The sequence below is a fragment of the Chenopodium album genome, chromosome 25 (genome assembly GCF_948465745.1).
Source record: "Chenopodium album chromosome 25, dcCheAlbu1.1, whole genome shotgun sequence".
Lineage (NCBI taxonomy): Eukaryota > Viridiplantae > Streptophyta > Magnoliopsida > Caryophyllales > Amaranthaceae > Chenopodium > Chenopodium album.
Window position 1 is genome coordinate 9,827,558 of NC_137858.1, and position 22,252 is coordinate 9,849,809.

A 22,252-nucleotide genomic window follows, 5' to 3' on the forward strand; every position below is an offset into this window, starting at 1 on the left:
TCACGTTTGTTACATTATTGATTCTTTCACAATAACAATCCTTTCAATTTTCAAACTCATCATATACGAAACACAATTAATTAGGTATGCCGTATGCATAGTGACCCTTAGGATAGCAACGTTAATGTCAAAATAACCATAGTGACTTTTATTAGATTTATAATACTCCGTTGCACCCAGCTACGAGCAAAACAATCAAACAAGAGAGGTGTGACACACACAACACACGCACCACACCACAAGAAAATACCACAACACCAACACAATATGCTGCCAAGAATGTGCACAACAGCACACAGCACCTAGCAACACACCAACACATGCGCACAGAACCACAGCGAGCACAGCACAACACACCAACACAGCACAGCACTCCTCAGCACCACACCGCACCAAAACTACACCACGTAGTGATGCAAACACACAACACCACGCAACAAAACACGCAGCCACACACACACCAAAAATACACCACGCAGTGCTGCAAACACACAATACCACGCAACAGAACCCACACACGCACCAAAGCACGCAGCAACACTAAGCAACAAACCCACCAAAGCACGCAGCACACACGCAAACTAAACCAAAACAGAACGCTAAAAAACAGAACGCACCAAACCAAACAGCAGCACCCACTCGAGGCAACACACACACACAAACACACACACACACACCCAAGGATGCGTATACCAAACCAAAATAAATTAAGGTTTGTGAGCCCTAATTTCGAGCAAAAAAAACAGAATTTGAAGAAAAAAAAAAAATGAAGCCAAATTAGATCAATTACACAATATGTCTATCATCTTTTTCAGAATAAATAAAAAATTAAATCAAATCAAAACCACAAAACAATATGTTGAATATCGTCATCCTAAATCTAATCAAATCACCCAAACGCAATCAAATAGCATTCGATCACCATCAGTTACAGTAGAAATAGCACTCAATTGAAGATTATCGTTATCCAATCCTCTGGTTCGTCTTCTTCAAAATCATCAACCTCATGCTGTTCGGGTCCGTTGTTTTGAGATCTTCAATTGTAATTTGCGAATAATCTGAAATATATTGAATTGATTTGTTGAGATTGATAGCAACATAATATTGTTGTTCCATTGATGAATTCAGCAATTCGTAGAGATCGATTCTTCCATTGATGAATTTTGCAGCTTTAGCGTTGCTATGGTTTTCGTATAGAGGTTTATTATTGGGTAGGAACAAGGTGGGCTGTTTTGTATATGGACTGAGAAGAATAAAACGGGCTGCCTGTATTGTTGCTTGCACGTGAGACTATAAGGTCCACAATAATTTTATTGTGGACCAGGTCCATGCAAGATCTTTTGAGAGTTTTATTGACATGGTAATAACAATAAGGTTTCATTGCAAAAATGCAGACAAATTAATTATTTTTCAAACAATTTATGACCGCTTATCAAACGTGATGTTAAGGAACTCAAAACAAATGTGGCTAGTTGAAGAGTCGGTTAGAGTGTCACATTTCCTACATGGTGTTCTATCTTAACAAGATTATTGTGTAAAAATACATTAACAAATTAGAGGATCTAGATTAACTTGTAACGCGTGTAAATGTTTGGTCGTAAATGGCAACATAGAACTAATTAAACAGTTAGGTGAACAAGATAAAATGCAATTATTAAGTTTGAATTTAATCCAAATATAAGTAATATTGACTGTTTGATAATCAAGTTATACGCGTAATATAATTTGATTTATGTTAAGACTTAGTCTTTTCTCACTTCGCAATCATGGGCTGTCAAAGTCCTTACTACTCCTTTTTAGTCCTTCAACAAGACTTGCTTCTTTCTTTTTCTTTTTTCCTTTTTTTCATTTATTATGTTTGCTTTCTCAATCAACTTTGTTTCTATATTTCTCTAATTCTTAAGTTTATGCAAGACCTAGACAAAACTCTCCATGTCATATGATGATTATTGTTTAACATCATTATAATAGCGTCGTCTAAATTAAATAAGTAGAACTCGAATAAGGGCCTGTTTCACATTTACTGAACTAAGCTGAACTGAACTGAACTGAACTGAGTGGAGCTGAACTGAACTGAACTGATTGGAGCTGAACTGAACTGAACTGAACTGAATTGAGCTTAAATGAATATTTTATGTGAGAGGGAAATTAAGAGCTGAACTGAACTGAACTGATTGGAGCTGAACTGATCGGAGCTGAACTGAACTGAAATTAAGTAAATGTGAACAAGCCCTAAATCAACAAATAGTACTCTGTACTATGTAACATGAAACAATAAATAGGGTTTCACTTGATTAAGACTCACTGCCAGTTATATATCTTTATAGGGTTTCACTTGATTAATACTCACTGCCAATTACGAGTATATCTTTTTCTTATTTATAGTAGACTTTTAACACTAATTATACACTCCTTTTTAATAATATATTACGACATAAAAAATAAGAAAAATATACTCATAGGAGTCGTATTAGATTTGTCCTTACACATACTTTTATAATATCATTTTGTTTTATAAACTCTACTCGGTTAAAAATGTGTTTTAAGATGCGTAATTTTTTTAGAAAAATCTATTCCATAATTTGGATGAATTGAAGAAGAAGAAAATAAAAGAAATCCATAAAATTTGTGGAGCACTAGGCAGGAAAATAGTGATGGAAGTGGGACAATGACCAGCTGTCGAAGGCAAAGAAGAATTAGGAGAATGTTAAGGAAACAAAAACACGTGACTTGTTAAGTCCCACTTTTCTTAATACTAAGGTTTTGCTACTTACGTGGATAACTTAGTTACATGTGAGTAGTTACTACACTACTGTAATTAGAAGTGAATTATCACAAATAATTACAGTAGAAGCAATTATATTGTTACAGATCAAATGAAGCAGTTACATAATATACGGACATCCTCATATCTTTATAGTACAACACAATAAGACCCATTTATTTAGGTTGCTGAGATCCAGAGATCCAGGATTTTTAATCATCAGACAACTTTGGTCAACATCAGAGTTTGGCACAGAGTTCATGTACCTATTCAGAATTTCTGATTGGTCCATATCAACTACCTCCCAATTTTATTTTATTTTTTTCATATGAATTTACCAAGTATCAATGCATTAATGTTCATAATTTTATTGTTAATTTTTTTACTTGTATATCAATAAAATAACTAATTATTTTACATGTATACAGGTGATGTTTGAAATCAAAATCAGTCCACAAATATTACTCGTGTATTCTAATTGAAATTTGTTGCTTTTTAATTGGCTTTTGGTTTATTATGATAACAAACACCCCAATGATGTGTTTGGTTAATTGTTAATAAGCACACAACCTCAATAAACAATTATTTGAATGATAATTTGATTGTCTTCAAAAAAAAAAAAAATGATAATTAGATTAGTTAGTTAAAGCTTTAAGGTGTGTTACTCAAAATATGGGATCAAAATCTCGCTCTTGCATGTTGCATCGCTGTTTACACCAAATTCAATACAAACAACTAATCATTACAAACATCCAACTCAAACAACAAATACAAACAAGTTAATGAACTAACCAACAATCAATAACTAATAGCCAAACAAAACATGTGTAAGCATTTCAATACACCATTAAAGGTAAATATGCAAGTTGCTAAATCAGTAGTAATTTGATTCACAATTGAACTTTTCCCATGAAAAGAAAATAAAATTGTGGTTCTCCTCAAAAGCCAAAGTTATCCAGTCTCAACCTCTCATCAGTCACCAACAACATTTCCTTTTTTTTTTTTTTTTACCCCAAATTATTCTATACAATAAATTAGCTTATTCCAAACCATATAGTATAACAGAAATATAATTTCAGAATTAAAAAAAGAAGTTGAAAATTGCTGTTGACCTCACTTATATGGTTATATTCCCCATCTTAGAAGGGATTTCAAAATCTTGGTGTAATAACAGGTTACCTGTCACCGACCCAAAAGATGCCTTATGTTCACATATTCATTTGGACCACGATTGTGACATTCCCTGTCTTTCCCACAAAAGAACCTTCCAGAGTTAGTCATGCAAACCTAGAGATACAAAACAACGTCTCATTTTATTTCCCATTTTAAGTACTCCGTAAGACCGCAACCATGTGTTTACACTTTACAGTAGGTAAATAGTTTTTTCTTATTACAGTCAGTAGCGAAAAGAAGTTAACACTACGTGATTATACAAAATTGTACATAACGGAGTGACACGACAAGTGTAAGAGATTATGTAGTTCCTAGTTTATTTAAGCTTGGCTTGTCCACTGGCTTGCTACAGCTGACTGGCTCATCTGATCTCAAGCAACCGGACTGTTGTCTGTTTTGCTTGCAGCTGACAGGCTTGGAGTGAAGATAGAGTATAAATTCCAGTCAAATTAGACCAGATTTTCTCCATAATTGATGAGAATTATGCAAGTTAAGGCTTGCACATCTTAAGGACTTCCATTACTTTGCTTCAAGTAAAATTGATGAATAGGGAGCTACGTTGTATGTGCTTTGAATGCCTGGGACACCCTCAGCTACAAAATCGTCTGGAGATTTAAGATTTGTATCCACCTGAAATAAATCATATATGAGCACATCATTTCCGGCCTTGATACAGAAATTTTTGGCCCTTTTGGTATTCATCAAAAAGGCAGCAAAAGAAACAGATATACAAGTAATTTTATAAAGAAATTTGCATCACAATGTCCATGATAATGCTATGCTTCTCCACCTTTAGGCCCTGAGTATGTGACATTATTCATAAAATTATACTTCATATAACCTCTTGTAACGAGTAGTGGAGTTTTACAACAAAAAACACTTATTGGGTTGGGGAGCATAATTGTATTACCATGGAGTCATGGACATTGGTATATGACTTTCCTTGCCAAAACTCATACAGTTTACTGCTTTTGCCACCACTAATTATTTTCCACCAAACAGGCAGTAGAAGTCCAAAACATGCCACAAAAAAAAATCATGCTGAAACTTGAACAGTGAGGTGAACTTTTAAATTGACTGAGTTAGCAGACAAAACTGGAAACGTTATGTGGTTCAGTACAATTAAAAAAAAAAAAAAAAATCCAGATCAGCATGATAAGAAGTTAAGAACCCATCATTAAATTTAGTGTTACAACAATCCCCAACAAGGAAAAAGAATAAAAGAGAATCCTCACCACTCTGAACCAACGTTTATTTTGTGGCGGTGAAGGTATTGGAACTTGAACAAAGAAGTCATGAGCATTGAATGCCAAGTAAACGTCTTCTCGCTTTTCACCATGTAATCTGCAGAAATTATACTGATTTAGGGGCAGCCAGCAACATAAAAAAAATCTTAAGTATACCTTAAAATTATGAATACTTCATTTGCTGCGTAAACTTCAAATACATGTAAGTGTGGAATGCATGTACAGAAAGACAGGAAAAGGCCAGGGACCACAGCAGGACAAGATGAAGATTATGTAGTGCAAGACTCGGTAAATTACACTATTACAGTATCAAGATACAAAAATAGTTAAACATATGAATTTTAACATAACAGCAAGAACAGAGATTCATATTTGCAAATCCAAGATGACAGTTCAAATTCAGATTTTGAAAGACATCGTGGTGATGCACAGAACGACATATGCACATCATCATACCTAAAATGCATGCCATTCTCATGCAGATGAGCAAAATGAACATTCACATATGGCTTGGCCTAGCTTTCTAGCTTCTTTAAAGCATTCAATTAAAAAGGATGGATGAATTCAATCACAATGTCTTAAATAGTTACATACTACCTACTGCAGAATCATCTGAAACACTATGTGGTTACTGTATAACTTGGCAAAAGATATTTAGATATGTCATTCCCAGATTAAACATCAATGGTAGACAGGATATGCATACTAACTTTACATGTTCCTTCAGCCTTCTGGGCAACATAAGTCTAAATAACAAAAAACAAAAATTCATATAGAAGTACATGAGCAAAAAGATGATCAAGTAATATGTGGCAGTATCTGGTCAGTAGACGTCCAATAAACAATATGCAGGAAAAAGGCAGCATGCTGCTGAATTATTAATACGGTCTGATTTCAAAAAAAGGTTGGCACAACTTACGTGAAAGCCAGGAATTTACTCTCGCTATTGCTCCAATTGTCCTCATGCCACGTCACATCCTTCTGTAAATTATTAATTAAGAACTTGTAAGTCGGGAAAATGACTGATATCCTCCAAAATAAGATTTATTTATAAAGATAATAGTGCAGCTAAAGAACGCCTAGGGTGTCCTCGACTTATCTAAAAGCATCCGAGCTTGAGTAGCTTTTATGGGATATAAAACTTTGTTTAATAAGTTCGTGTCAGGTCAAGAAATGGCAGCTATAGTTTCCATGATTAAAATGACAAGAAACTCGGGTAAAGAATTTCTGTCAAGATTTTTCTTACAAGATCTTTCGTTTAGTTCTTAAGATCCCATAAATTCCCTTGGAGGACAGGTTTGGTTAAGATCAACTTATGGGTTATGACAAGAGGACAACATAATGATGACTCATGGTCTTATGGATCTAACCAAGCTCTTCTTGCAAAACTGCACTCAAAGGGGACAAGCCTGGAAACCATATGTAGAGGCATTTCCATGAGCAAGAACAGAGAAAACATAATTTACATTATAATTGCAAACAAAGGCTATTTTGGTGCAAGAAATCATGCCTAGTTGCAAAAAATTGTACAGTAGATACTATATTGAAATGATGAAGTTGTTTACCTTCTCAAGAAAATTCTCACGTCTGAATATGTCATGTGTTTTACGAAATTTCACAGCTTCAGAGAAAAACCTGAAGTGGTCTTCTTTCTTTGCATCCAACTTTTCATTGTAGACAAGGGTATCATGTCAGTAAACCCATTAAATACAAATTAACTTGAATAAGCGATGGCTTCACACCTTTGTCCACTGGAAGTTGTTAAGGGCATTATCATGGCCGTAACTGTTGTTATTTCCAAAACGGGTATGCCCATATTCATCACCCATTAGCATCATGGGAGTACCCTGAATGTGTGCAAATAAAGAGAATCAGGACTAACACACGCGTCAGTAAATAGATTTGGGTTGCATAATTTTGGGTGAAACTATCAATAAAGCCTGAAATTAAAATAAGTGGGAATGTGGGATAACAAATAAACACAGGGGAAAAATAAATTACACCTTTGTAGGTGTAGAGCCATGTTCCCATGTCTCCTGAAGTAAGATTTGAAAAAGAAGATAGGAGGAAAAAAAAAAGGAAGGGGAGAGGGAGCAGTGGGAATCTTCATATCAATTTGGAGCGTTAAGAGGGAGCGTTAAGGGGGGAGGGGGACAAAAACAATCAATGCAATTGAGAGATTCTTACCAGTTACCATCATACATGGAAAGCATAAATTTCATATAATGACTGGCAAGACAAATAATTGCTAACTCATTACTTCTCTATTTTTTAAGTAGACAGTAAATATACCATAAACTTAGTTTCACTTCCATACTTTTTAATCTTGATATGTTATTCCATAAGAACTGAATTTTTTATAGCAACTTTTCATCACAAGATGTTCTAAATTTGCAAGTGCATTGACCAATGTTATCATTATAAACTGATTTCAATTAGGCAATTGTGCTACAACTACAAGATACAATTCAACATGGAAAAAAACAGAATCAGTCATTAATAATTAGTCATCCAGCAAGTAAGCATCTCAACAGCCAAGATGAGATTTATGTTAGAATTAGAAAAGTTAATAATTTGATAAAACCTTTTCCTGTTTTTTTCCCCCACCAAAATGACTGAAGTAAAACTGGTGTATTGAACAACCACCATTTTATTACAATAAAAATGTTTACAGAACACAAGCATTTTAGCAAAACCAAATTTGAACCATACATATTCTTTCCAAGACATACTTTTAAAACATTGAACAAAAAATGGCTTGCAATTGATTCCAGAAAAACCAAGAAATTACTCCGAACAAAGAGGAGTTGACAATCAGGAACGCAATAACAGACACTGCTGGCATTCTAGCAATTGAGCAATTTCAGAAAGAAATATGGCGTAGCAACAACAGAAGCCCAAAAAAAAAAAAAAAAAAGAAAAAAAAAAGAAAAAGAAAAAGGAAAAAGGTACTAATGCAGAGACAGTAAACACAATCAAGCTGAAACAAAGACCACTGGGCATATATACCTGAGATATCATCAGGGCCAAATGAAAGTTTTTCATCTGCCGTGAACGTAGAGCAATTATATCAGCATCCGTTGTTTCTCCTACACCAGAAAAAATAAAGCAAATTATAGCCTTTTTCCAGCATTTGCATCTTACAAAGACAATCTTAGAGCATTCTTCTACATTAATGCTTTCAGATAATATAGCTGATTTCCTAGAATTGCTGTCAACTAATATCCTTCAAAGACAGAATTTTCCACATCTATTGTTTCATATGATTAGTACAACCAATTCCTTCTTCATATTCTTGTTTTTCAAGGAGGAGAAAATATAAGAGGAATAAATTTATTGTCTATCAATGACAGAGTTTACGCTCATGCTTGTCCATGCAAACATTCACGAGAATTTATTATAACATCCTTGACTTCCCTTTACGCAGGATCAAAAAGGAATCGGAAGGGCTAAAAGCTAGAGAACACAAGAATTCCACATTCCACCCCCTTAAGGGTTGAAACTAAACATAAGAGATCCTGACCTAAACTTGTCATAAATTTTTATCCCACTAAGATGAGACCAGAGTTTTTATCCTCACTCATTTTTTAGGAAGAATATTTCCATGATCATGCAAAGTCAATTGTGGGCCTCTGCTATGATGTAGAGTTAGTATTTAACAATGAAATAGATATTTACAAAAGTTAAATAACACTCATGTTACTCTGACAGCATCTATCCTCAATTCTAGGCCAAGAAGGATCAATTTTGGACTGGGATGCTTCACAACCTTATAAAAATTGACACTTTCTCTGGCATAAATATTACCTCTCTTGGGTTTGAAATGTCAATCAAACAAGAAAAATCCTAGCCAATAACAAATATTGTGGTCCAATGAGTATATCACCCTTAAGTTTAGGCTTTCTAAATCCCACTAAACATAACAATGGTGGATCCCGAAACCTAAATACTAAGTATACTGTCATGTACCCTTGCTGAAGATTTATAGACCTTAGCAATGGGGCACTTCACAACAGGGAACGACTTGTTTTCCAGACCATGAAACAGTGTTAGGTCCAGATCAGTGATAGTGAGTTTGAAAGCCCCTCATCCATGCCATGGAGCCACTTAGTTGACATATCACAACTAAGAGATATAGCCTTCAACTTTTGTATCCAGGTCAGCTTCCTGAGTAAGAATGTGTAACCATCAGTGTTTTAGAGCATTAGAGGGTGCACCAGGAAAATAACCAGCACCCAAAAGTTGGAATTAGATCAAATGTTTAAAACAGCCAAGAAAATTCCTCAAGCATTTGCTGGTACAGTGTGGTCCACTCCTTATCCTTAAAAAGTAATTATGAGATTTTTCACTAGTATCCATATTGTAGGAGATTTTTGGGTTTTGAATAAATCCGCCACATTCATTCTAAACTTGTTGCAATGATTCAGCCCAATTCTGACCATCCAAGCCCCATGATGCCCTGACATTGGATTGTTAAGATTTTGTATTGGGTCCAAACAGCTGGAGTTACATTCCTAAATTTTTGTCTTTATTTCTCACTGGTACCGTTAGAAACAGTGGGAGTCAAGAAGTCCTGCCTCTTGAAAGTTAAACTTCTATGGCATTAACCCCAGATCACACACATGGCTAGCATTTTAGTTTTTGGGCGAGGTGAACTTCTGCCACACACCAAAACCAGCTCAAGTTCTGTTAGTACATAAACTCATAGAGCAAGACAACTTAGCGTAAAACATTTACTTTTTTTAAAAAAGTGCAAACATAACAAAAGACAGCATACATATTGATTTAATCCATTTCCATACGTAACAGCCAGCAGCGTGAAAGAGCAAATCTACACATATGGCCTTGTTAGAAAGGACTAAATTATTCAGGCTACAAATCACTTCTTATACTGGGTAGTTGGCTCTTACAACAAAAAAAGACTTTGCTGCAAGACAGATGGAACCATAGAGATACGATAATAACTGAGCACAGACAAAATGAAATCCCACCTTCAAAACCACAGTTCCAACTGTAGTTATCGTTGCATCCATCATTGCCTTCTTCTCCATTTGACTCATTGTGCTACAATACAATTCAATCATATGTCAAATCCAGTGAAACCATTACCCAACAAATGTTTGTGATAAGTAATCAGATATTACCTTAAAATTGTATGAGACGAGATCATATAAAGTAAATCCATCATGAGCAATAATAAAGTTTATGCTGTGGTATGGCTTCCGCTTGTTAACCTAAATAAGAAGGCAGCAATTAACATCATAAGATACTACATACCAAATGACTGACAACTAGTTTTTGGCTCTGGACAATGCTCCGGGTAGGTACATAAACAACAGTTGTGACCTTATGTGTGAAAATGATGAACAATATTTTTACTAGTTTTCTTTCATATATTGCCCTTATTATATTTTATATTTATAGGAGAATATGTAAGACTACATAGCGCATTAGTTAAGTACTAAATATTCAATATAGAGATCACATGTTTGAGCCTTGAAGTGATAGACTGATAGTATGTTTGTAAATTTTTAGATATATGTGGATGACATAAAATTATACTCATAGGATAAGGGAAGGCACTATGTGGCAGTAAGGACTGACTTGGGATTGCATTCTAATATATAATTATAAGTTTATTCTCAAAAAAATGAATTTTTTTTTTAAAAAAAAACTTAATGATATGGATATAGTGACTCATGTATTGGTTGTTCAATACTTCACAATTCACATATTGATGAAATTTTTATGCTTTAAAGTTAAAACACCACTACTTTAGTTATGAGCAGGATGTGCTAAATAGCTCTTACTCTGTATAGGTCTGCAGATCCTGATACACGAGTTGCAAAACTTCCTTTCAAGCCACAGTCACCCTGCATTATACATTCAAACAGTGAACAGATGCAATACCATAAAAAAAACATATAAGAGTAGTATTTAGCAGCATTCCTTGGAAAGAACATGAACTTTTATTAGGAAACTCTTGTGATAGAAAAGCTCTACCTTCATAAATCTTCTCATATCATCACGATACTTGCCATTCCATTCTGCCCACCTATGTATGAGATTCCAAGAGTAGCAATTAGGAGCAAGCAGTGAACATTAAATTTATAAAACAATTTTATACCTACCATACACATAAAACTTGATGCCAGCAGTCACATGGATCTAGTATAATATATTAGGACATGCTGAAAAAAACCTTTCCCACCACCCAAAAGGAAAAAAAAAAAAGAAAAAAAAAAAGATTACCTGTCCCAGTTAGGAAACTGTCCAACTAGATAAAGACCTCCACAGTCCCATGGTTCTGCAATTATCTTACACTTCGAAAGGACAGCGTCTTTTGCAATGGCCTGGCACAAAGAATGGAGTATCACGAATTGCAAAAGGCACATAAGATGAGCAAACTCATATATAATAGGCTATATGCCTTAAATATAAAACCAGAAGAACTAAAAAAAAGCATAAGAATTTCATCAATACAATAATCAAGTCAAGTTTAATCCAAATTACATAAAGCATAAATTAAAGATGCCATAAATATCTGCAAGCTCTTAACATCTACCCGGTATCCCCATTCAGCATGAACCATAAGCAGTGACAAAATCTGGCTATTGCAAGTTTTAGGCAGGCAAATCCAAGCGTATTGGTCTAACACTAGCCATAGACTGAAGATATACCATTAGTTCAGGACTGTACCATATGTCAATTACAAAAGGAAATCGGCAGAAGTACAGTACAAAACTCTCTGTTATGTAACAACAGCAAAGCAGAAAATCAGTTATAACATTCCCTATGACATTTAACGTTTTAACAAAGAGACAGCTGAACTTATCTTTCTTTAATCTTGCCCCTCATGGAATTCCAAAACATCAGATTATGGATCAGACAGACAAATATTAGTATGCAACAAGGTGCTATAAAAGCTCATTCGCCATAAGATTTATATATAATTCACTCCCTGAGATTCAAAATATATGTCATATACTCATATGTTCTCTTCATTTGACTTTTGCTGAACTGAAATAATTTTTGCTATACTTGAATTAGTTTTACTGAAATTAAATAATCTTTGCTTTAATGAAATTATTGCTAACTTAAAATATTATTACTAATTATAACCTTTTTATTTACCGATTTGCTATTATAATATTTCTTTAGTTATTGATTTTCACTAATAAAAACTTATTACGTAGTATTTACTAGCTTGAATCTAGATTTGCTGAATTTAACTTTTTTTTGTTGAACTAAACCTTTTTTTTTTTTTTTTTTTTTGGAAATAACTTTTTTTTACTGAAATGAAATTATTTTTACTGAAGTTTAATTATTTTCATTGAATATTATTTGATTAAGGTAAAGAGAACAAAGTCTTAGCCATTGCACACATCAAGGAATCAAGGATTCAGTTATTGCGTTAGCCATAAAAAAAATTAAAAAAGTGGTAGTAATACTTGTATTGATATTACAATATAACCTATATTGTTATACTGATAATAGAAGTTGTATTGTTATTGTAAAATACTACCTCCGTTTTTCTAAGTTCTACTCACTGTAGCTACAAGAATCAAGTAAAAGATTAAAAGAAGACAACACATATGACTTCTTTTGCTTTTAAGAGGAGAGAGACACAAAGTAAGAGATTTATATAAAATAATTGAGCCCTGCATGGTGGGGTTGTAGTCAATAAAAAAATGAATAAAATATTGTCATATAAGGAATAAAGTAAAAATGTAGAATTTAGAAAAACAGATGAAAACGGAGGGCATACTACGTAACTTGATTTTTGGATTGAAGGAAAGAACTAAAACCTATTTTTGGAATAGGAATGATAAATTCTATAAAGAATTGTGAGTATCATGGTTGGGTGGGAAGGTGGGGGTTAGAGATAGGAGGTGCTTTTGTCACCACACCAACATCTGGTTAGCAAGAGAAATCAGATTGTTATAGTTTCCATAGATTCCAGGCAATACTTTAAACCTAGAGGAAATGAATGCCACATGGAAAGTCAACTAGATGCCTATAACATTCTAACAGCAAAACCTTTTTAGATTTTTACCATAAGCATACAAAAGTGTTCAAACTTGTGATAATTCAAGCATCAAACAACTTACCCTCACAAGAGGAGGTGCACCAAGAGGCAAACCATCAGTTCCTCGACAAAGCACACTAGCAAGGTCAAACCGGAAGCCATCCACATGGTATTCCTTGACCCTTCAATTGGTTTAGAGAAAAAGGCATAAGAGTTGTTATTAAAGATGTAGAAGTAAAAGGATTTATATTCACAAACAAGCAAGAGTTCAGTAATCATATAAAACTAAACACTAAAACACGTATGACATACCAGTGCCTCAAGCTGTCAAGAATGAGTTCCATGACCACAGGATGATTACAGTTTATTGTGTTTCCTGCAGCCAAGAAAGAAGCAAAAGCATTGCTTTAAGATCACTAGAACAAAAACATCCATTGCACATGTTTAAAAATATGCATCTGAGAGATCTCCTTTCTTATAACAAGCATTGTCAGATGCCAAGTAGCCACTACCTTAAACCACATATAGTAATAAACTAAGTAAAAAAAAAAAATGACTCTCAACCCAATGAAGACAGCAGAAGACAAATAGCAGCAGGCCCACATAATTATACATTAGCATCAACACTGTACTCATTAGATATTAATAATTGTCAGCATATTAAACATGCACCATTCACCCCATAGTATTTTTCCCATCAACCTTTTCAGCGGGAGGGTAATTTCTTAAAGCAACTAAATTCAATCAAAAAGATTGCTTAGAGAAGGATGTGTAACACATGAAACTAAGAGAACAGAACAATGAGAAACCTGAATCTAAATTTGGAAAACAAAACCACCAAGGTGAGGATTAATTTAAAACAGCTCTAAACACTTCAGTTTTCTGTAATGAAGTCAAAGCAATGCCCTTAGAGCAGCCGTGAGATCAAATTACCGAAGAACAAATAAAGCAATAAGACAGCATTACTCTAGGGTGAGAAATGCGAATTTTTAAAGTTTTATCGTAATACACCATTCATAGTGTAGCTTTGTGATCTAGTCATGTTAAACAGAGAATTTACACATTATTCTCAAAAGCATTTTACATAGAAACTAAATGAAAAAAAGTGCTGAAATACTTACCACATCCTGAATAATTCATAAATTTGCTATCCTCATCCAGCATGTAATATACCTGAAGACCCGGAATAGACCAACGAGAAAATATAAAGGTTCCAAAAATGATTCGAAAATATATGTTTAAACCAAAAATAACAAAGAAGGTTTTGATCCAACGAATTACATATACTCCCACAATTTACTACTTCGGCATAGTCTTTCACATGAACTTCAATATTTTGTTTGAAAAGACTACCACAATGTCCTTAATCACTAAAATTCTTTTATCAAACAAATTTCTATTTTTATTTTCAAAGACTCTTATCCTTACTACTAATTACCTAAATTTCAACTTCTACCAACTGCAATGTTATTTTGACATGACACGGATAAAAAAAAATAGAGGAATGCCTGATTTATCTATTTTAGCTTCGACACTTATATAAATCTGGATTTTCATGTTATCTCAAGGCAAAATTATATAAATGTTACAAGAAAATCCATCCCAAATTAGCAAAAATTGTTTTTTTTCTTTTCTTTTTTTTAATTTCTCTTCTAACTTTCAAGGAGAAGCAATAAGAGATATAGGGAGGAGAGAGAAGGATGGAGAAAAGGTTGCACCTTGGAATAATACCTCATTGCTTTTACTTATGTGCAATTGGGGGATGCATTTTAAAATAAGCCTCCTCACAGCACATCTTACAGTTTTTAAAGTTAAGTCATGTAGAATTGTTTGGTAAAAGTTTTAAATTTGTACTATTTAGTTAACAATGAACAGCAAAAGGTCAAATGAAATAAATTTTAATATAACATACATACATACATAAACAAATAAAAACCTCTGTGTGCCCTAGGTAAAACATCAAAGACAAGCATAGGATGATAGGAGTCTATATCACTAACCTTATTATCTATGCCACGGAAAGAAGTAGTGTAAGGGAATTTATCATCACCCTCATTTGTATGATTATACACAACATCCAAGATGACCTGGGAAAAATATATATTATCCATGTTATTTTAGACAAATAGTAACAATATCTTATAAAAAAAAAAAACCTCTCATAAATAAAAAAGAATAATTGTTCATTTACTTCTTCAATGCATCCAATATACATGAAATACCCCAAAAATGTTTGTTGTTTCGAAACCCGAAAAGGTCAATGATCTACTACTTCAAATTTCCCAATAAGCCTACAATCAATTTTTTTTTTTCCAAAATTACACCAGATTGTGTCTTTTTCTAATATAATTATGTTATAGTATATATATATAAGAGATGAAGAGATGTTAAATAGTATTAATCTGAGCATATGAGTAAACATAGTCAAAGGCCACAAACAAAGCAAAGTGGAGACAGGGAGTGCATTATAAAATCCAAACCAATCACATTGATGTAATCTATCAGAGAAGTAAACATTATCAATTTTAAACGAAGTATATCAGTATTGACATCAGACCTCTATTCCAGCATTATGCAACGCTTTAACCATTTCCTTGAACTCCAGAGAAGCATTAATAGGTCCTCCACCACAACTTGCATAGCGACTCATAGGGGCAAAAAAATTGATAGTTGAATAGCCCCAGGTATTAATCTTCCATTTTCCAGCGCCAAAAAATTTTCAGCCATTAGTGTCAATAAAAATATCATTAGCAACAACTAATAAATTAAACATGCAGATAACCTACACATGAAAAGCATTTTGCCTACAATCTCAGCTGCCAAGCAAGCAAAAACATATAAATCAGAAGAAAAAGATTTTGCAACAAACACAAAAAACAGCAATAAATGCTTCTACATTCTGGTCAACACCAAAAATGATTGTGAATTTATCCAGTATTCTTTAAAGAAGGGACATAACATCAAAATAAATGCATAAAACTTTTGGAAGGCCTACATAAAAGAGAGTTGCCAACACACCATGTGATCTCTGGGGTTGGAGCGCCTTTGGAACTCCATCTCATCGAACTCAAAGACTGGAAGCAATTCCACCGCATTGATTCCAAGCTCCAAAAGATGAGGAATCTTTATTTAAAAAAAAAAAAAAAAAAAAAAAAAAAAAAAAAAAAAAAAAAGGTAACATCAAGCTTTTCTAAAATCTGAATGACAGGAAAATCAAGTATGATGTATGTTATACAAGATTTCTTAAAGATATCTGAGACCATTACCTTCTCAATAACACCAAGATAGCTTCCCCGTATATCTGCATCAACCCCACTAGACTCATCAGCAGTATATGCACGAACATTCATTTCATATATGACAAGATCATTCTGCAACAAAAATGCAAGAATTAAATCATACATGTAAGCACAATCAATAAATTTCAGGTTTTTGTAAAAACAGAAATATAGCTTTTACATAACAAAAAATGTTGGAGCTAGTACAACTAAGTTTAGATCATTGAAGAGATATGTCAATCATCTATAATAATGCACAGAGTATTACAAAGTAATCTTAAAATTGTATTTGTGCCACATGTTGCCCATTTAAGCACTAAAAACATGCCACATCACCTATTTAGCAAGTAACATGTGTTACCTAGGACAACAAAAAAAAAAAAAAAAAAAAGACTGCTTATTGAACTTAAGACCAACAGGTATTAATTTATAAGTCTTACTATTTTAGCTATTTATTTATTATGCTTTCTATTGTAAATTTTGTAACACCATAACTTAAACAATTAAATCTTATGGATTTGAAAAATCATGTCCTTTTGCATATGATGACATATGAATGATATGATAACTTTTTTTTTTCCCTTTATAATAGTCAACAGTTGTTGACATCTTTGGATCATAAGGAGTAACTTACAAAACTTCGGGCATGGTTTTCTTAATACAAACAACCATAAACAATATAGATCATAATTACTCAAAAAGATGCATCAATAAATAAGACAGCCTTTTTTTTGAGACATCTCGAAGATAATCATCAAAACAATTCTAAAAAGTCGAAGTTGCTCATCTAAATAAACACGTATACAAAGTACCAACCCAATGCATCACCCAAGCTACAAACAAGTTATGTAACCAAATCGAGAATTAACTACATAGCCTAAGTTTCTCATGTTCTAAAAAAAAGGGAACTAAGCCTTGTAGCATGTCTCCATTCAATAGTTTCCCTAAACCAACCATAGTAAGAAAATCACTCTTACCATGATTCCTAGAGGGAAGATCCCACATTCCTAACCTCAACCCTCCAAATAAAATAAATAAATAAATACAAAGATGAAAATTATGCCTATACCTCTGGTATGTTTGGATGCACATCATCTTCCCAGTCAAAGGATGGCCCCTCAAAATCGTATGTCCCCAAGAATTTAGAAAGCTTATAGTTTTGATCTCCAAAAAGCCGGCGACCTTCAACAAATTTTGCATAGGGATCAATCAAAACAATGCTACTGTCAAAACGATGCCCTTGTCGCGTATCTTGAGGACCGTCAATGCGGTAGCCATAGAGAACACCACTCCGCGGAAGATCCTATGACATAAAAGGAATTCAGAAGGAACTAAAAAATTATATTTAAAACAAAAAATAAAAGAGAGACAAATGAAAGCACTAAATTTTTAATTCAATTAAGGTTATAAAAAGTCACATCCTGATGTGGACACAATGATCATTATGCAAGTGCAAGATGAAGTTCAAACTAGAGTAAAAGGAATTCCACTCATCAAAGGTTTGCCTTCTCATACCGTAAGTCTAATTTTTCCCTCTTAAACCACGGGTCAAAACCAATAATGTTCATCTGCAATTTCTTGCATTAACTTACATGATTGAGAATTTTGAGATTTTCATGATGAGCTTTTACATCTGTATCAATAATAGAGAGAAGCTTGAGATGTTGACAAACTAAATATGCTTCTTGATAAGTAATAGATCAACTAAGTGAATCCTTGTTATCCTTGTTAGAAAGAGTAACAAGCCTATACATAACATGATTATACATGTTACAAGAGGATCTTAGTCCTTCTAACTCAGCAAATGAAACCACCTGTTAGACTAAAACAAGCTTAACCAAACCCTGTTATTTTTCTTTATAAAGGTCCAGAGGTCCCAACAAGTCAAACTGTATCCGCTTATCCATACAGGATCATCCCTATCACAAGATTTCCATCTGTAGCAGATGCAGTAATCAAAGAAGGATGAAAGCCTAGTGACATGGCTTGTAAAGCAATATGCTGAGGGTCTTCCTAAGTCTAAATAGACATAACAAAATACACTATAAATCAACCCCCCTCCCCCGACCCTTTTGTCATCACCATGTGTTTCCAACTTTCCATATCAAAATGTAGCATAGATCCTCTCCCCTCTCTATATAGTTGGAATAGACCCATAAGTAGGAAAAGAGTTTTCAACCATAGGCAAAGACAGAGAGTCCCAAAAGAAAAATGGAGACAATTAGAGATTACCTCGATAAAAATATGCCATATATCACCAGTCTTGTTCAAACTCCGATTCAGCCTTAATTCCACCATCTCTTCATTTCCTGTATCAAAATCCTCCCTAAGAAAAGATTATCATGTTCAGTAACTATCTCATATTCACTAGACATAATTAAAGAGAGATCAAATGGACACGGGGGTCTTCCTACCAAAAAAAAAAAGAAACAACCAAAAATATACAATAATTTAATGCTATGTAGTACGAATATAAAAGTGGCAAGCTAAGAAAGGTTTTTTTCCTTCACATCCTCATAAGAAGGACAAAAAAGGAAAGAAAAGCTCCAATTTAGATCACAGTACCTCAATCCTTTGGTTTGCAGATTTTAACACAATCAAGGAGGACAGTCAAAAACCAAGCTATACAAGTTATGTAAGGCACACATAATCAATATAACAATAACACTAAAAGAGATGCATAATCACCAGCCGGTGGGAGGAAGCAATAAGCAAAGAGTTACTGAGCTTGCATGTTGTGAGAAAATTGCAAAATTTATTCCATTCTCCACTTCTGAAGCTCCCAAAGGAAATGCCTGGCCTGGCAGGATTTTGAACGATTTGCTTGTATCCATCATGCTCAAGGCTTCTTCCTTCAACAGAAAAATATTAGGCATGACAAAACATTAAGACATCAGTACAGAACTACTTTAGATGAATTTCATGAATAAAGCAACAAAAAGATTTCTTCAACATCGAAAAAAAACGGAGAACACATTAAAAGACAGAAAATTCCATGATATAGACTGCTGATATTCTTATCACTCCATAAATATATGTGTGACGTGTTTACTATGACATATTGACATGAGCCTTACTCACAAAGTCACAATAAAAGACGACCACCCTTTTGCATACTCCTTAAATACATGTATTTATTATGATATGAACCAATCTAATTATACAGATATAGAGTTCTTGGTAATAAGCAAGATGATTCCTCTAAGTTATCCAGCACTAGACTTAGCAAGACATACAGAACAACCTATTGTGAAGGAGACCCATTGCGAGGACCAAAGGAACAACCAAAAAAGTTGCCAAATTATTTTGAGTTCCATAAACAACTTAGGTAAAACTACTGAAAATGGTTGCCTGCTAAAATTTAAAACTATAACTTGATAAATGGGACAAAAACACTCTTCAGTTTATTGACAGAGTGGAGATACCCAAAAAAAAAAAAATAATTAAATAAATAAACTTTCATAAAAGGAAAAAAGAGAGTACCTCTTCCTTAAAAATCTATAACCTTAAATGAAGCATATGTTTGATGAAATAAGATATACCTCAAGCACACACTCTTTGGTACCATGATTAGTGGCGCTCATAGAAACCTGAGTTGTGCACCTCCTTATCTAACCTATGCCAAAAAAGTAAAACCGGACATATAAGGTATGCTGAAGGAGGAAATGAACTTGCGCATTCCTTACATATGACAAAAAAAAACCTACCCTTGTCATTTGCTGCTGTAGGTTACCTGATCCTGTACTTGATTGAGATCTGTTCGTAATACACAATGATTTTTACATAGTTCATCATTTATTCAAATCATTGTAAAATACATAATCTTAACAACGATACTCCAGATTAAGTGACATTCAGCAGATGAGATTGACATATCATATACAAGTTTTAACCCGACAAAAGCCAGCATCCTTGCTTTTGTATAATCAAACTCTTTACTCACAAGTAAAAAGGTAAAAATCAAACACTTGTGAAGATGTAGAAGAATAGTAGTACACATAAAGAAGCATCCCTGAATTCTCCAAAATACCAATCATTGTCCTTGACGATTTGAAAGGTTGGAATTTGGAAATGTAACAACAACTAATTTGTATACCTTAAGATCACTGCAAATTTTTTCACTGACAGCCTAACTGATGTACAAATGCGTAAGAACTTTAACTTCAACAGAAAAATTCAGAGAAAAATTTCTTTTAAAAAACCGGCCATCACCATCTTTTATTGCTTCCTAGCACCTTGAAGAGAACATTAATCTCCAAATTTGTGCTTATACCAAAATGCTATTGACTTCTCCAATATTTTAGCATGTAACAAAATTAGACTACATGCTGTCACTAAAATTCAAAAAATTTGAACAACTAAGACGACTACAATATTCATAGATGCTCAACACCTCAAAGGCCTGTTTGGTAGATCCGTAGGTGGTAATAATCGATAATAACGACAATGAATTTTATTAGTTAACCCCAAAGTTTTTTTTTTTTCCCCCCTTACATTTCCATTACCACCAATTACCATATTAATCAAAATCTTGGAATAAAAACACATTTGAGGACGGAGTTGCATTACCATGGACATTAATGCGATAAAATTTTACATTACCAACATACATTTTTTACAACATTACACTTAAAATTTCAATGTCATTACCATCATTATTACTAGCTACAAAACAGTTCATAATATAAGGATACCACACAAGCAATTAAATTTCCAAATGTAATACACCCCATGTCAAAATTACAACAGCCCTTCTAATTTTACAAACCCACCCATTTACCAGCAAAATGCAACTGCATCAAAACAACCCACTTAAATCATCATAAACCCTAATCATCACTCTTCATCCACCTCCAAAATTTCCAACCTTAATTACATTGCAAAACAAATCAACACCCGAATAATCAAACCAAGCAATACAGAAATTTAATCAACAAAACACTTCACTAAGTACAAAATTAACCCAAAATAAATCTAACATCAAAAACAAACAAAGAAAATCAAATAAAAATCACAGAAATCATAAAAATTAGATAAAACAATACAATAATAAAATTTATTACCCAACAAAAGCAGCAGATGAAGGGAACGATGAAGCAGAGGAGAGAGAATTGCGATTAAATTGAGAAACAGAGGAGGATGAAGGAAGATTAATCGAATGCAACATTCTGTAATTGAAGGTGGGAAGATGATGAGATTGAAGAATAATGGTAGTATCCATGAATTTTGGAAAAAGTAATTATGATAATACTGCTAAAATGCGATAGATATTTATTTCATTATTATTGGAGAGTGTTATGTGGGGTTTATTTTTTTGTTATTTGATTGAGTAATTGCATGGCGGGTAATTAACGTTTTTCGGAGTTCTAGACTGAAATAGAAGATGGCAAAATGTCCCGTCTTTCCCCGCTTGCCACGTGAACGGTTTGCACCTCCCACCTTTTTGTTTTCTGTTCTTCCTCGTGTGTCGTGATCGAAGATTTAAAAGTGAAATATTGTTAGATTTGTTATGGAGTAATAATTTCTAACTTAACATCCGAGTGTACATACTACCCATGTTGATGGTCGCAAAATATCTAAATACAAATTTTGGTGTGAGGTGAGAGTTGGACATTTAATAGAAAATATGATCAGTATTCTCTCCATGTACGTGTTTATGTTTTGATAGTTTCTTTGATATTATGGCACAATAAGTTCTAATGAGGCAACTCGCTATTCAGGTGTGCAATAATGATGAATATGTATTGGCGTATTGGTAAAG

At 33.6% G+C, this 22,252-nt stretch overlaps 1 protein-coding gene across 1 annotated transcript; it reads right to left on the minus strand.

Moving 5' to 3' along the window:
* Nucleotides 1-4,058: 4,058 nt before the first annotated feature.
* On the minus strand, nucleotides 4,059-21,808 carry LOC145614175 (isoamylase 3, chloroplastic-like). Its single transcript, XM_081669184.1, has 24 exons — nucleotides 21,555-21,808; nucleotides 20,199-20,247; nucleotides 20,034-20,102; nucleotides 19,180-19,343; nucleotides 18,724-18,817; nucleotides 17,561-17,794; nucleotides 16,480-16,584; nucleotides 16,232-16,336; nucleotides 15,771-15,905; nucleotides 15,214-15,300; nucleotides 14,335-14,386; nucleotides 13,526-13,589; nucleotides 13,296-13,395; nucleotides 11,437-11,537; nucleotides 11,188-11,239; nucleotides 10,995-11,057; nucleotides 10,329-10,418; nucleotides 10,176-10,248; nucleotides 8,194-8,273; nucleotides 6,927-7,031; nucleotides 6,750-6,848; nucleotides 6,104-6,165; nucleotides 5,173-5,281; nucleotides 4,059-4,567 (listed from the first exon to the last, which is right to left on the minus strand). The coding sequence occupies exons 1-24, from the start codon at nucleotides 21,710-21,712 to the stop codon at nucleotides 4,457-4,459; spliced, it is 2,361 nt and encodes a 786-aa protein (XP_081525310.1). The 5' UTR covers nucleotides 21,713-21,808; the 3' UTR covers nucleotides 4,059-4,456.
* Between the last annotated feature and the right edge of the window lie 444 nt (nucleotides 21,809-22,252).

Bases quoted from the DNA above. Each gene is read 5' to 3' on its own strand.
- LOC145614175 (XM_081669184.1), bottom strand. From the start codon at position 21,712: ATGGATACTACCATTATTCTTCAATCTCATCATCTTCCCACCTTCAAT. The intron at 6,166-6,749 runs GTAAACAACTTC...AATAATTTACAG, and splicing joins GTGAGAATTTTCTTGAGAAG to AAGGATGTGACGTGGCATGA. The intron at 4,568-5,172 runs GTGAGGATTCTC...GATTTATTTCAG, and splicing joins ATAAACGTTGGTTCAGAGTG to GTGGATACAAATCTTAAATC.